This window comes from Sminthopsis crassicaudata, chromosome 1 (genome assembly GCF_048593235.1).
Source record: "Sminthopsis crassicaudata isolate SCR6 chromosome 1, ASM4859323v1, whole genome shotgun sequence".
In the NCBI taxonomy this organism is placed as follows: Eukaryota; Metazoa; Chordata; class Mammalia; order Dasyuromorphia; family Dasyuridae; genus Sminthopsis; species Sminthopsis crassicaudata.
Genome location: NC_133617.1, coordinates 67,667,082 through 67,681,845, shown reverse-complemented (window position 1 = coordinate 67,681,845; position 14,764 = coordinate 67,667,082). Strand labels below are relative to the sequence as shown.

The 14,764-nt window shown below is 33.4% G+C and overlaps 1 protein-coding gene across 19 annotated transcripts in view; it reads left to right on the top strand.

Moving 5' to 3' along the window:
- The window catches only part of RANBP3 (RAN binding protein 3), a 74,118-nt gene that overhangs the window by 34,517 nt on the left and 24,837 nt on the right, over positions 1-14,764 (top strand). For 7 of the 19 annotated variants that reach the window (XM_074308937.1, XM_074309003.1, XM_074308984.1 and 4 more), the window contains 4 exons: positions 3,920-3,984; positions 4,107-4,193; positions 8,298-8,369; positions 9,932-9,997. In XM_074308937.1, coding sequence (XP_074165038.1) covers positions 3,920-3,984; positions 4,107-4,193; positions 8,298-8,369; positions 9,932-9,997 — 290 coding nt within the window. The remainder of the gene's footprint in view (positions 1-3,919; positions 3,985-4,106; positions 4,194-8,297; positions 8,370-9,931; positions 9,998-14,764) is intronic. The other 12 variants (XM_074309031.1, XM_074309021.1, XM_074308945.1 and 9 more) reach the window with 3 other exon arrangements.

Here is a 14,764-nt window from a genome sequence, read left to right as displayed (position 1 = left end):
ATGAAATTTGAGAATTCTATCATTGTTCAATTTTAAATAAAACTGGGTATTTTCACATATAATTGGTAAATGTCATTTACCCAAATAGTAATTACACTTCAGTATAGCTGAAGTTCGGTGGTTTTGCATATCATAAATGCATAGTTCAGATTATACATTTATTTAATAAGTCATTACACATATTTTAGTTTTAGTGGTTTAAAAGGCTTCACTGATTGTTCTTCTTGAGTGCTGAAGTTGTGTTGGTTTTTTTTTTTTTTTTTTTTTTTTTTTTTTTTTTTTTTTACTTTGTATCCCTAGCATCTAGGACAGGTCCTTGTAGATAGTGGGTACTAAATACATTTTTGTTGATTGGTTGATAGTGTCTCCAAAGTGTGGGGTCTCAGTGCTGGATTTTATACATTCCACTGTCATCTTCTTTACCCATGTATTACTTGTACTTTTCTGTAATTGGTCTCTTCTTTATTATTCATGTGCCTTTTTAGCCAATGATTCTAGCTCCTCTGAAGCTGTCGCCATTATTTTTATTTGACTCTTCAGGAAGATATTGTGAAATCAAAGTTTTAGAAGACTATATTTTTTCCAAGACTAATTAAAAGTAGCTACTTTAAATTTGAATTTGCTGTGAGGCAACAATTTTAGAATTAGAAGATGATAAAATATTAGAAACTAGCTAATACAGCTTTCTGTTTTATATAAGGAAATTGATTTGCCAGCTTATGCACAGCTCAGAGAACATAGATGAATGTCAGTCACTACACATTGTTTAACTGTCTGCTCTGTGCCAGGTACTGTGCTAAGCATTTGAGATCACAAGACAAAAGATGATCTCTGCTCTCAAGAAGTACACAGGTTAATGGGAGACTCAGTATGCAAACAGTTATGTAAAGACAGATCACATATAGAACAAATTGAAGAAGGAAGGCACTAGCAGTAAAGGAGTTTGAGGGAAGTGGTTCTTACAGAAGGTGAAATTTTAAGTTGGGATGTAAAAGAAGTTGAGAGGCAAAAAGGAGGAAGAGAATGGGAGACAGCTAGAAAAAATGCCTGCAGTTTGAAGATGAAGTGTCTTGTGTGAAAAATAACACAGGCTGATGTCACTGGATTGCTCATTATATATGGGGTAAAGAGTGGTGGGTAGGGATTAAGTATAAGAAAAATGGAAAAAGTAGAAGTGGGGCAAGGGATTTGAATGTCAAACAGAAGATTTTAAATTTAATCCTGAAAGCAATGGGAAGCGATTGGAACTCACTTAAAAGGTGGAGGGGTAATAGCAGACCTGAACTTTTAAGAATGATGAACTTTTTGCTGATGAATATTGTCATTTTTCCATTCTTTCAGAATGGGTCAAAATAATATATAATTTAAAAGGGACAAATATAGGGACAGAAGGTCAAAACACTTCCTGAAGTGTTCAGATGATTGGATGTGTGAAAATATATGGGAGTTTTGATGGACTGAAAATTCAATGAGTTAATGAGTGAAATATGGCCCTCAAAGAAGCTTAAATATATATGAGGCTATATTGATAGAGCCAGAGTCTGAACAAGGTAGGTAGTAGTCCCATTGCATTCTGACCTGATCAGATATCTAGAAAACAGGAGACTTATGTAGAGATATGGGTTAATTTGAAAAAGGAAAGAACCACCAGAAATCTTAGCCAGGACAACAGATTATGTTGAAAACAAAACAAGGTTTCAGCCAAGAGAACCCAAGTTCAAATCCCAACTCCTCTGTTTTCTATAACTGTGAGCTTGGACCAATACCTTCAGTCTCTGAACCTCAGTTTCCTTATCTGCAGAATGAGGGAGTTGATCCTTTAAGATCTTTAATTTCTATGGTGCCACATTTTAGGAAAAACATTGACAGAATGGCATATAACCAGAGAAGGTTGACTCAGATGGTAAAGGTATGAGGGAGCATTCATAGGAAGCATTCATAAGGGACTGAGGATTTTTAACCTGAAAAAGAAAAAAAAAATTAGAGAATACATAATTATCTAAAAGTATTTAATGGGCTTTCATGGAAAAGGAAAGATTAGATTTGACCTCTAAATGCAGAACAAATAACTATAAGAGAGAAGTCTCTTAGATTTCAGTTTACTGTAAGGAAATATTTCCTAGCAGGTCAGAGCTGCCCGGAGGTGGAATGTTGAGAGGAGATAATGACTTTAGTCTTCATTTAATATTTTGATAGAAACTGCATGTTTACTACTTTGATGTGAATTATAGAGTACTTCTTTGATTATTTAGTTTATAGGTTGGCTAAATGACTTCTGAAAACTCCTCTAGCTCTGAGATTGTGATTCTGTAAAGAGGAAAGGGCAGTACTTTGTATCCTTCAAGAAGCAACCAATGTTTTTGTTTGGCAGCTCCGGACTTTTATTGCTGATAATAATGGGATTAATATAACAGCTTTTCGTCATGTCCTACATTAATAGCTTAAGTTGACTAGTGTTTGAAATGTATTTTATGGTGATTTTCTTTTTTAAATATTGTCACATAGATGGGCAATTAAGAAATGGGAAAAAGAGTTGGGATAGTCATATAGTATGAATGGGAGATAATGGAGTTGATAACTTGTGTTGATATCTGGCATATTTTAAAGGCTTCAGGAAGGTTTCCTTCACATGAGAAATTAGAAATGCAAATTAGAAAATACCCACAAAACATTAATGGGTTTTAATCTGTTCTATTGAAAGGAGCTCTGATATTAGTGAAGAAAATTTTTTTTAAAAAGAGTTTTCCTATAGGGTTAGTTAGCCATCAGTGGTTTGCATCATTTTGTTCAGTATTATATATTCAGCATGCTAGAATATGATTTGGAATTCTGTTGGATTAAGATACCTGATGTTCCATTAGAGAACATGTTATTCAGAGTGGGTGTTGCGATCTGATGGGAAAGTTGCTGTAATTCAAGGTTTTATGTCTACAGTATCATATCATTCCTTATAAACTAGTCTTGGGTTAGCTGAACCAAACCTGATTTTTAGTTCTGGTAATTTGCTTGAATATCTGAAAGCTCTATATTCTTATTGCTCCTAAATTAAATTTTAGGTCATAATATGATAGATGGCATTTTGGTTAGTTCATCAGAGTATCAAAAAAGCCAGAGGACTTTGTGCTTGAGCACTACTTAATATTTATTTCAGTGAATTCAAGCTCGGGGACTAGGCTTGTTTGAGAAAAGTTTGTTTTGTCAGGGATTTTAAAATAGTATTAGGCCAATTTCATTGCTGACTTAGTGATTTAATTCAAGATCGGGGGTCAGAATAAGGAAATTCTTATCTTGCTCTCATTTAATGTCTTCTGGCATTTAATTAGATTGTAAAAAGTAATCTACTTGAATATATTTGATAAATTTGATTTTTGGTTCTGAAATTTAATGCTTTATGTGCCAAAGGCAAAAATCCCATAATTCTGACCTACTGAATGAATTTTCATGGCTTGATTCAGACTAAGAGGTCCCTATTTTGTTAGGAATGCTCCATAAGTTAGTATTCTGTGCTTTTTATACAGCCTGCTGGGCTCTTCTGCAGAGATAGTAGATATTTCAGTGATAGGCATAGTGATTTTGAAAATACTCTTTCATATTTTTGGCCTCTGAAGGTAATACTGCAGTTAGCAAAAATGTTATAATTTATGAAAATAATGATGACTAATCTTTTATTTTGTAAATATTATCTATGGAGGTAAATAAAAAAATGTCTTTGATCTATGTGTGTTTATAAGCCAGATATAGAAATGTTTTGTTCTGATGATCATCCTTTGATCTGCTGGTTGAAATTCTGAATATAATTTTAATAATTGTGTAGTATATGTATAGATCTTGGTAGAGTAATAGTTTATAATTCATGTTTTAGAACTTAAATGGATTATTAGGGCAAGTCTGTTTTATTATTGTTATGCTTTTGTTTCAGAGATCCGCTGATGGTTCAAGTCCAGAAGATGGAGAAGGTGAGGAAATCTGCCAGATATTGGATGTGTTAGTATCTGTTAAAGGGATAGCCTGTACACACACACACACACACACACACACACACACACACACACACACACACACACACACACGTATAAATGTTTCCCTTTTCTCATTACCCTTTGCAGATTCTGACCGAGAAGATGGAAATTACTGTCCTCCTGTAAAACGGGAAAGAACTTCTTCATTAACCCAATTTCCTCCGTCACAGTCAGGTAAAAAAAAAAAGTATCATTATCCCAGAAAATGAGAGGAGAGGGCATATTTATTCTTATGTCACCTGTTCCCTTTTCACCCTTCAACTGCCTGAGTGTAATAGCTATGATTTATAAGTCCGTAAAAAATGAATCTAAGACTTAAATTTCCATCAAAAATGAAGATAGAAAGTTATTTTAGTTCTTCCTTAAATATAGGGCTAATTATCATTTATCTGGAGTGTAATTAAATAATGGACATGAAACAGGGTGATTTTCCTAAAGTCTCTCTTAGAAACTAAGAAGTACCACCTCTTATGAATGCTTGTTCTACATTGGAGAAGGAGGGATGAGAAAAGGTTATCCATTCCCTAAGGGATTGCTCTGTTGGTCACACTAAGTCATACAGTCCTATCTTATAGTTTTAAATTAAAGACTGATTATTTGGTTATATGCTTTGGACCTTGTCTATCAAATTAAGGTTATCAGCACATAAAAGGTAGAGTGCACTTTGTAATGCAGAGAACACAGCATTTGGAATTTTGAAATGTGTATTCAGCTACTACCTATGTGACTTTGGACAATCTACCTTTTAGGGGGCCCTGACTTTCTCCTCCACAAAATAGTATTGATGATCTTCAAGATGAACTATCCTACTTCAAATCCTATGATCTTATCAGTAGTACTTTTGAGCCCACTGTGAAATAAAGATAGCAAATAAGCAAAGCATGAGAATAAGAACTTTCCACCAATGAAGAAGAAATTAGAGCAATAATTAGGAGTTACTTTGCTCAACTTTATGTCATAAATTTGATAACCTAAGTGAAAAATGGAGGAATACCTACAAAAATATAGATCGCCAAGATTAACAGAAGAAATAAATTACTTAAATAGTCCCATTTTAGAAAAAGAAATAGAACAAGCTATTAATCAACTCCTAAGAAAAAATTCCCAAGACCAGATGGATTTACATGCTAATTCTATCAAACATTTAAAGAACAATTAACTCCATTATTATATAAACTATTTGAAAAAATAGGGAACGTAGGACTCCTACCAAATTCCTTTTATGACACAGACATGGTACTAATACCTAAACCAGGTAGGATGAAAACAGAAAATTATAGACCAAGCTCCCTAATGAATAATGATGCCAAAATCTTAAATAAAATATTAGCAAAGAGATTACAAAAAAATCATCCCCAGGATAATATACCATGACCAAGTAGGATTTATACCAGGAATGCGGGGCTAGTTCAGTATTAAGAAAACTTTTAGTATAATTGACTATATTGATAGCCAAATGAACAAAAAAATAAGAGTTTATTTGAAAAGATAAGACTTAGACATAAAAAATTAAATATTACAGGAAAGGTCATGGTCCAGTATATAAAATGCTGCATTCTCAGTTATGTTGGATGTTCTGTTGCAAGGAGAAAGAACTGCTTTATTGAGGGATATAAATGAGCTGAATCTTTAAAGATGGGATATATATAGACAGAAAAGGCGCACTGCTAGGCAGAGGACAGGACATATGTGCAAAGCAAAAGGCATAGGAGAGAGGATCAATATCTGGTTGGAATAAAGAGACCATATGGGAAAGTGGCAGGTGATAAGATTAACTGAAAAGTCAGGTTTGAGATTAATTTGGAGAGGGCTTTAATAAAAGTTTGTAGCAGGAGGGCAGCTATTGAAGATTTGAATTACATTAGGTCAAATGGTTTGGTTTCTATCTTTTCCTTCCCTCTACCAATTCATTTTTAATACCATTATATCTGTCACCATTATCCTGTGCTCTCTATCTGTAACTTGTTAACTATTTAGAAACATGGGTCTATTTTCTTAGAATTTATATCTTATGTAAAGATTTATTCATGCTTAAAAACAAATTTCATATATAAACTATATCATTAGTTTTAAGGATATAATTATTCAGTTTTTTTATTCATCCAGTGCCACTGCTACCACAAAACATAGGCATTCTGAATTCAGGGGAAGGTCGAGTAGGTTGAGGCCCATCAGACATCTTTACCAGGGCACTATGGCACAAAAGAAGAGCCTTGGATTTTAGCCAGTTCCTTGGAAGAAGGATCTAAACAGTAAAACTAATTGCCAGTTTTGGAGTCCAGGACTTGGATTCACATCCTGGCTTCATTACCTTTATGATCTTGGTAAAGACTTAAGTTTTCTGATTTTTTTTTCAGCTTCCTCATCTAAAATAAAGAGGATGAATTAGATGATTTCTAAGGTCCTTTCCAGTTCGAAATCCTGTATCATCTTATATTAAATATCGCTTTCCTTAGACCTTGGGGTAACTTTTTTTAAAAAGCATTCATCTCTTATCTGTAGAAAAGGAAGAGATTAATGGTATGGATAATTAAAAATATTTCAGATTTGAAATGCATTGAAACTTTTATTGAGAGTACTCCATCCAGACACTTAACCAGACCTAATCTTGCTTAGGGATTCTTCTGAGATCAGGTGAGATTGGGCATGTAGATGAAGATGCTTGTGGTGCAGTAGATAGAATCTGAAACTTAGAATCAGAAAGACACTGTGTGTGTTTCAATATACATATTCTTATTTTTTATTTCTATCTTTTGCTTTTACATTATTTACATTTCTCCATTTCCTTTCACCACTTTTTCCTCAGAGAGCCTTTATTTATAACATTGTTTTTAAAAAGAAGATGATGAACAGGGCAGAAATCAGTATATCAAATGCTGTATATACTGTAATTTTAGGCATATACATACAGTATATTAAATACACTAAGTATACTTTTTAAAAACTTACAGTGTATGTAATATTCTGTGGACACCCTTTCTTACTCTTTTACCCATGTCCGTTGCAAAAGAGTGGGAGAAGGTGAGGGTGATATTTAAACCTTAACTTTGGTATTTCCTACATCTCTGACCTTGATCAAGTCATTTAACCACTACCTCATGCAGCCCCTTGGGACCTATTTACTAAGTAAGAGAGAACCTTCCAGCCCTAAATTTATAATTCTTTGCAATCATTATTGTGTGTAAGGAATTCATATTGTGAGTTCTCCATGCAGAAGCTGATAATAGCAGCCCTTGGTAACAGATAAGCTGCGCTTTGCTTACACTAATGTTAGAATTGGTTTCTTTTCCCAGAGAATAAATACCTCAGTTAATTATGGCAGGAGGTATCTGGAAGGCTGGTGATTGACATCCAATCTAAGAGTAAAAATTTGTGATGCAAGAATAATCAAGAACGGGGCTGTAATTTAAAATCTTTTATTTTGGCCTTTTTCTGTTCATTCCATTCCCTTGAATGAATATCTAAACAGTTAAAACTATGAACTCAAAAAAAAACCCCTAGTGGTAAAATAAGCAATTCCACTATGTTTTCCTTGTTAAAACAGGGGAATTCATGTTCATCTCTTAAAAGACATTTTAAGAAGCATAATAACTGAATGAGGCCATTTGATTAAATGTGGGAACATGAAACTATCTAGTGAGGAAGTTGGGTAAACTGACCATTAAACTGGAGAAGATGTGACTTTAGGAAAGGGGAAAGACTCATGATTGTTGTCTTCATCTTTCTGAAGGACTATCAAAAGTCAGAGGGATTAGATTTGATCTGGGTACCATCAAAAGTCAGAAAAAGAACCAGTGATTGCAAATTGCAGTGAAATTGATTTGGAAGGAAGAGTTTCTTACCATTCAGAATTTTGGATGGGACAATAAACTTCACTGGAAATAGTCATTTATTAATTGGCCAATTGTTAATGTTGTACAGGGAAATGATACATTGGCTAAGGGGGTTGTACTAGATTACCAACTCTGAGTAATCAAGAGTTTATTATGATATGTAAGATTATCATTGATCGTGTCCCTGAGTTTCACTATAAAGAGATAGCTACATGAATACAGCACTGATTTTAAAGGGTGTTTTTTTGTTTTGTTTTGTTTTTGTTTTTGTTTTGTTGAATATTTTAAATCTTTTGTCCATGATGACATGTCATTTCATGGCTATAAGCCATTTGTATTTTTAAGTTGACAGAGAAGTGATCTCATGTGTCTTCCCTTTTACTCATGCTTTTTTATTTCCTCCCACTCTTTTCCTCTTCCTTCCCCCATATCACCTTGATGACAGTATCAAAAAACAATGTTTTTATGCCATCAACCTTCTGTGAACCATCTGCAGGCAATTCTGACTCAGAACCAGGTGAGCTTCCCTAGTCTATATGCTGTTATTAAGAAATGCTTAGGGATTTTCCCCATTACATAGAGACAATTTATGTTGGATGTTATAGAGAGCTTTCTTAATCAGATGATTTCTGGATTTTCTTTAATCCCATGAGAGGGGAGGAAAAGGTAGGAAAGGACTTAAAAATGAAACCAGGTGTTCTTAATCTGGGTCATATGGACCCATGGAACATATGAACTTTAATAGGGAAAAAATTGCATCTTTAGTTTTTATTTTTTAACTAATCTCTGACTAATTTAGCCTTTATATCAGTTACTTAAAAGCATATTCTAAAGAGTCTGCTAGTTTCATCAGACTTCCAAAGGAAGTCCATGATCACAATCTCCTTCTCCACCCCCCCCCCCCAAAAAAAAAAATCAAAAGTCTTATTAAGCACTTACTATGAGTATACAAGTACAAGTGAGATAGTTCTTGTCCTGTAGGAATTTACAAGTAGAGGGAACTAGAAGGCAAAGATTGGAAGTAAGATGAAGGAAGTCCTGGGTCTGAGTAAGATTAGAATCCAGGATTATTCTAGGGTTAGAGTAAAGAATATGAATTAGCTAATGAAATTCATTTTCTAAAACATTGGCTTACGGGTGATAACTAGTTATCCTGGTAGGATTAATTTTTTTTAATATCAAATTGTAGCTGAATTTTCCTAGTTTTGCCTTTTAGAATTATGGTATCTATCTGTTCTGGTATGTAGAGAGTTTTACACTCCTGGGATGCTACTATTCATTGAATAGTTAATTGGACCTTTTAAGACTTTTAGGAACATTTCCTACTTATAGAGGAGAATTTCTACTAGATTTTGGAAGTAGATTTTTTTTTTTTCATTTAGGATTATCACATTTAACATATTCCTTATGATGACTCTTAGTCCTTCAATATAATACTTTAGGAGTTACTATAATATGTTACTATCCCCTCTTAGTTGGTAAAGTCATCAAGGTCTAGACCAGGATTAAGTGGACTCATGTTCTTTTACAATTCTTGGTTATCAATCAATCCTTTTCCACAGTGAAAACATGTCTGTGATAGGATCCTTCTTTTTTGCTTATTTTTAATTTAAAAACATTCTAAATTCTAAAACATTTCCAGCTTCAGGAGTGTCTGTACACTGTAGACTTTTAGTAGCTAACCATCTTTTGTTAAACACTATAATACTGCTTCTTAGAAAAGTATCTTTTTGTGCTGTAACTTCCTGCTTCTACTTCTCTTAGTCATTATCCAGTTTACTGTTTCGTTGTCAACTCCCATCCGCTTACAGAGCCATTGAATGAATCAGTATCACTCATTAGTAATGTCTATAAAACATACTCATTTCAGCAGCTCTGTAGCTCTTACTTGGGGGGGGTGGGGGTGGGGATTCTTCCATTTTGTTTTAATTCAGGTCCTTTGAGGTCTTTTCCTTACTTCTTTGGGCCTCCCTCATTGACTGCTGGGACCAGCAGCCCTCATTTTCTTTGCCCTGCTGCATCTCTGGCTTAGACATCAGCCGAAGGCCTGCTTTCTTACCTTTTGTATTGTACTTCTAGAGGAAAAGAGCAGTGGATTCCGACTGAAGCCTCCCACACTAATCCATGGTCAGGCACCCAGTGCAGGTATGTTCAATCTTTTATTAATTTTTTTTTTCCTTGGGAAAAGAAAGGTAAGTGATACTTTTTCAGGGCCTTCCTCCATAGAGGGTTTTTTGGTTTTTTTGTTTTGTTTTGTTTTGTTTTGTTTTGACATCTCCTGAAGAGGTAGAGGGGAATGTTATATATGACAGTGTCTGGGCCATATATTTTAATGAAATTCTGGGATCTTGATAAATTGTATCTAAATTGCCAACACCTTTTAAAAAAAAGATGGAATAACTAGGAACCCAAGAGTTGCATAGAAAAGTAGATGCATCCCTGTGTTGGCTCTTGTAGCTATATATTGGGAAGCAATGAACATATTTTAGTTCTAGCTCACTTGTCCACTGAAACTCCCTAGCCTTTGAAACTCACTAGTGCATAGAAAATTTGCACCCATTTAGTTGCTTGAAATGATAGATTAAGTTTCTTTTTTTTATTATTTTAATTTTTAATACACATTGTTTTCTGAATCGTGATGAGAAAAATCAGAGCAAAACAGAAAAATCATAGGGGAGACAAAAAAAAAAAAAACTAGGAAAAAGAAGTGAACATAGCATGTGCTCATTCACATTCAGTCCTCCTCAGTTCTTTTTCTGTATGCAGCTGGCATTATCTGTCCAAAATCTATTGGGATTACTTTGGATCACTGAACTGTTGAGAAGAACCAAGTCTTTCATAGTTGATCATTGCATATTCTTGCTGTTATTATATACAATATGTATTCCTGGTTCTACTGGTTTTGCTCGGCAGATAGATTAAATTTCCTAGTAGTTCTTAAGGTATTATAACTAAAGCTTAAAACTACACTAAGACTTTTGGGTTACCCTGTATAAGAAAGTAAAGTTAAGATTTTGATGCTTCTAAATAGGAATGGAAAGGAATAAATGTTGCACAAATACGATATGATACATTGGTTTTATTCCATCTAAACAAGAACAATTAACCTGAACAACTTTATTGTGTTTTGGATAGAGGTAAAGAGAATTGTATAGTTTATGAAATTGAATTTTCACTTTTATTTATTTAAAGCTTTTCATAACGTGATCCCTTCTTGTATTTCATTTCTTTCCATACAGTCTATGATTCAGTTGTATTGGTCCATTAGCTATTCAAATGTTTCCCATGCTGTATGTACCTTTCCATCTTTAGGTCTTCTCCATTCCCACCTTACTGATATTCCTCCACCTGTACTTTTCATTTTCTTTGCTTCCTTCAAGATTCAGCTTAGATCTCACTTTCTGAAGATCTTTCCTGCTCCCTTACCAGTCAGTACTAGGACTGCTAGTCCTATATAAAGACAAAATAATGATTATCATGACTGGGTGTATAGGAATCAAGTAATAATGCCATCACTAATGACACATTTTGAGAATCTTTTTTTTCCATGAGCACAAATTACATTTTATTTCTAGATCAGAACATGCATTTGAGAACTGTGCCTTGATTTATTTAGAGTGGTGTTTCTTTCCATGAATACCTACCACATACATAAGTTTTAGGAGGAATAATTTTTTTTTTTAATTCATTTTTCCAAATTATCCTTTACCTCCCTCCACTCCCTCCCCCAATGACAGGTAATCCCATACATTTTACATGTGTTACAATATAACCTAGATACAATATATGTGTGTAAATACCATTTTCTTGTTGCACATTAATTATTAGCTTCCGAAGGTATAAGTAACCTGGGTAGATAGACAGTAGTGCTAACAATTTACATTCACTTCCCAGTGTTCCTTCTCTGGGTGTAGTTATTTCTGTCCATCATTGATCAACTGGAAGTGAGTTGGATCTTCTTTATGTTGAGGATTTCCACTTCCATCAGAATACATCCTCATACAGTATTGTTGTTGAAGTGCATAGTGATCTTCTGGTTCTGCTCATTTCACTCAGCAACAGTTGATGCAAGTCTCTCCAAGCCTCTCTGTATTCCTCCCACTGGTCATTTCTTACAGAGCAATAAGGAATATTTTTCTTAAAAAGAATGAATTTACTTCATCTTTATCCCTGGGAAAAGTGACATTTTTTCTTTTGACTCAAAGCACCCTTTTATAATTCTTTGGCAAAAGAAACCAATATATTTCGCATAACTTTGCCTTTATAAAATTATGATTTTTCAAAGAGTCTTCTTTGTAACAGATTACTTTTTGTAAAGTTTATTGCTCTTGTTAACAACTTGAAAAATTTCATATAGCTATTCATTCATATTTCTAGATAAATGCACTTGCCCATGAAGCATGCAATGTGTATAAAGTTTTCATCAGGGGCCACGTTTTTAACTAGTACTTTAGATCTGCATTTTATTTTGAAATCGGTTAATCTCTGCTTGTACAATATAATTTTCTTACATTATATTATTTACATTTAAAATTTTTCTGTACTGAGCTTTTTGTTGGCATAGCATTGTGATGAGATTTGTAAAGAAACAAATCTAACAGATTTAGTGTAATCATTTAAACGAGTATTTTCAGCTACGTTTGTTACTCATTTATATGTGTGTGTTATATCAATAGCTACAAATGTAATCAAATCTTTTTTCCATCAAATGAGACTTTGATACTCAGCAGTTCTGTTAGCAAATGATTTTGATATCATTTGTTATCATTTTGATACCAGAAACATTTTTTAAAGTCTGTTATTGTTTTAAAGGCATGTTATTTTTTTCCCTTGAAAAATTCTTTTGCTTTTCTCAATGTTTACTCTTTCCAGGTTTTGGGTTTTTGTTTTTGGGGTGGGGTTTTTTTTTTCTTTTTTTAATTTTATGCTGTCAAGAAAAACATTTGTACAAAAAAAGTACAAGTTTTTCTATTAATATTAAGACTTGTAAATCCCACTGATGAATATAGTAGATCATATCTAGATTTGAGCTTTTTTACTTTGTGTTTCTATATTTCCATTACTTAAATTGTTTCTCTTTGCTTGTCGTTATTTCAGCTATTCAGTGAATTTGTTTTTCAAATATTTTATTTCTCACAACTGAATATTGTTTAACATTTTTAAAAATTTGAGTTAATAAAAACATTTAAAACAATTTCATTCTAATTGTTCATTTTAAATGATCTAGTTCTTATTCTTACTAAAATTAAGTTGAGTGCTCAGTCTACAAGCACATGTTAAGCAATTGCCATATGCCAGCTGCTTTGTAATAATTATTCTGGTTCTTTTTAAGTTCCCTACAAAGATTGTTCAACTTGTAGTTTATAAATGTAGCAGTACTTATTATGAACTGCCAATTGACATGGTCAGGTTGTATCTATCTACATTGAGATGTGAAGTGCTGACTCAAATTTGACTTCATTTATGCATATCATATTAAATTGTTGTTAAACATTCATTTTTTGTTTAGTTGGCTTTGCTTTGAACTTTGTTTTTATTGGGATCAAAAATTAATATATGAATGTTGTGCTCAAAAATATCCAGTAATTTTAGGCATTGCTTTGTGGCCCCTATATATACCCCCCCACTTCTATTCCTCCTTCACCCCTGTCCCCACCCATTCTGAGTCTGGAGAACTTTGTTCACATATTGCTATTTAGATTCATTATCTTGATATGACCTATTCCCCTTCAAAAAAAAAACAAAAAACAAACCATAGTAGTATGTGGTGACTTGAAGATTTTGAAAGTCATTCCAGCAGAGCTTTTAGCTCTAGAAAGTTTGGACTAATTACCATCACTTCTACTCAGTCTACTCAAGTGTAAAAAAAAAAAAGAATCATTAAAGAAAGGTTGATTCTTAATGGATCAATTTTTTTTTCTCTTTTAGCAACTCATATATCTATTAAGGTGTGAAAAGGTTATTGATGGAAGAAGCCCCAATATTGATACAGTTACAGATTTTTGAAGGATTAAAGTTAGGGTGTTTGAAAAGTAAATTTTTAAAAGTTGAAAACTACTACACTAGAGATTAGTAGACCTGGATTGATGGATTTAGAGATGGGAAGGACCTTAAAGATTATGTAGTCCAACCATCTAAATTTATAGATTGAAAAACCAAGGCTTAGTGAGAGGAAATGACTTGCCCAGGTAATAAGTACAGCACTAGGATTTGAACAGAGATTCTCTAAATTTAGTGGAGTATTGGGGAGGGGGGGTGTTTTTGTTTTAACATTGCCTCTTTAACCCCCCAGCTTTTCCAAAAACCATATATTTCATTCAACAAGTTGTCTTATTTCAGTTTGGTATTTTGAGTTATTTTCTTTTTTTACTAAAGCTTTTTATTAACAAAGCATATGCATGGGTAAATTTTCCAACATTGACCTTTGTATTATCTTTTGTTGCAAATTTTCCCTTTCTTCCCCCCACCCCCTTTCCTATGTGGCAAGTAGTCCAATACATGTTAAGTATGTTGAAATACACATTAGATCCAATATGTGTATACATATTTATACAATTATCTTATTGCTCCAAAAAATCAGATCAAGAAGGAAGAAAAAGAAAAACTGAGAAAGAAAACAAAATGCAAGCAAATAATAATAGAGAAAGTGAGAATGCTATGTTGTGCTCCATCCACACTCTGTTCCCATGGTTCTCTTTGTGAGTGTAGATGGTTTGAGTTGCTTTCATTTTTAATACCTTGGCTGTCCTTATTGGAATCTTTTGTGACTAGTTTAATTTAAACCAAGACTACAATAAATTTAGATGGGAAATTTGTTTCCTTGAGCTTGAAAACCATTAAAACAGAAAGTGAGAAATTAGCAGAGATCAGTGGAAAGGAAGATTGTGACTCATCTCCCAAATGTGGTATCCT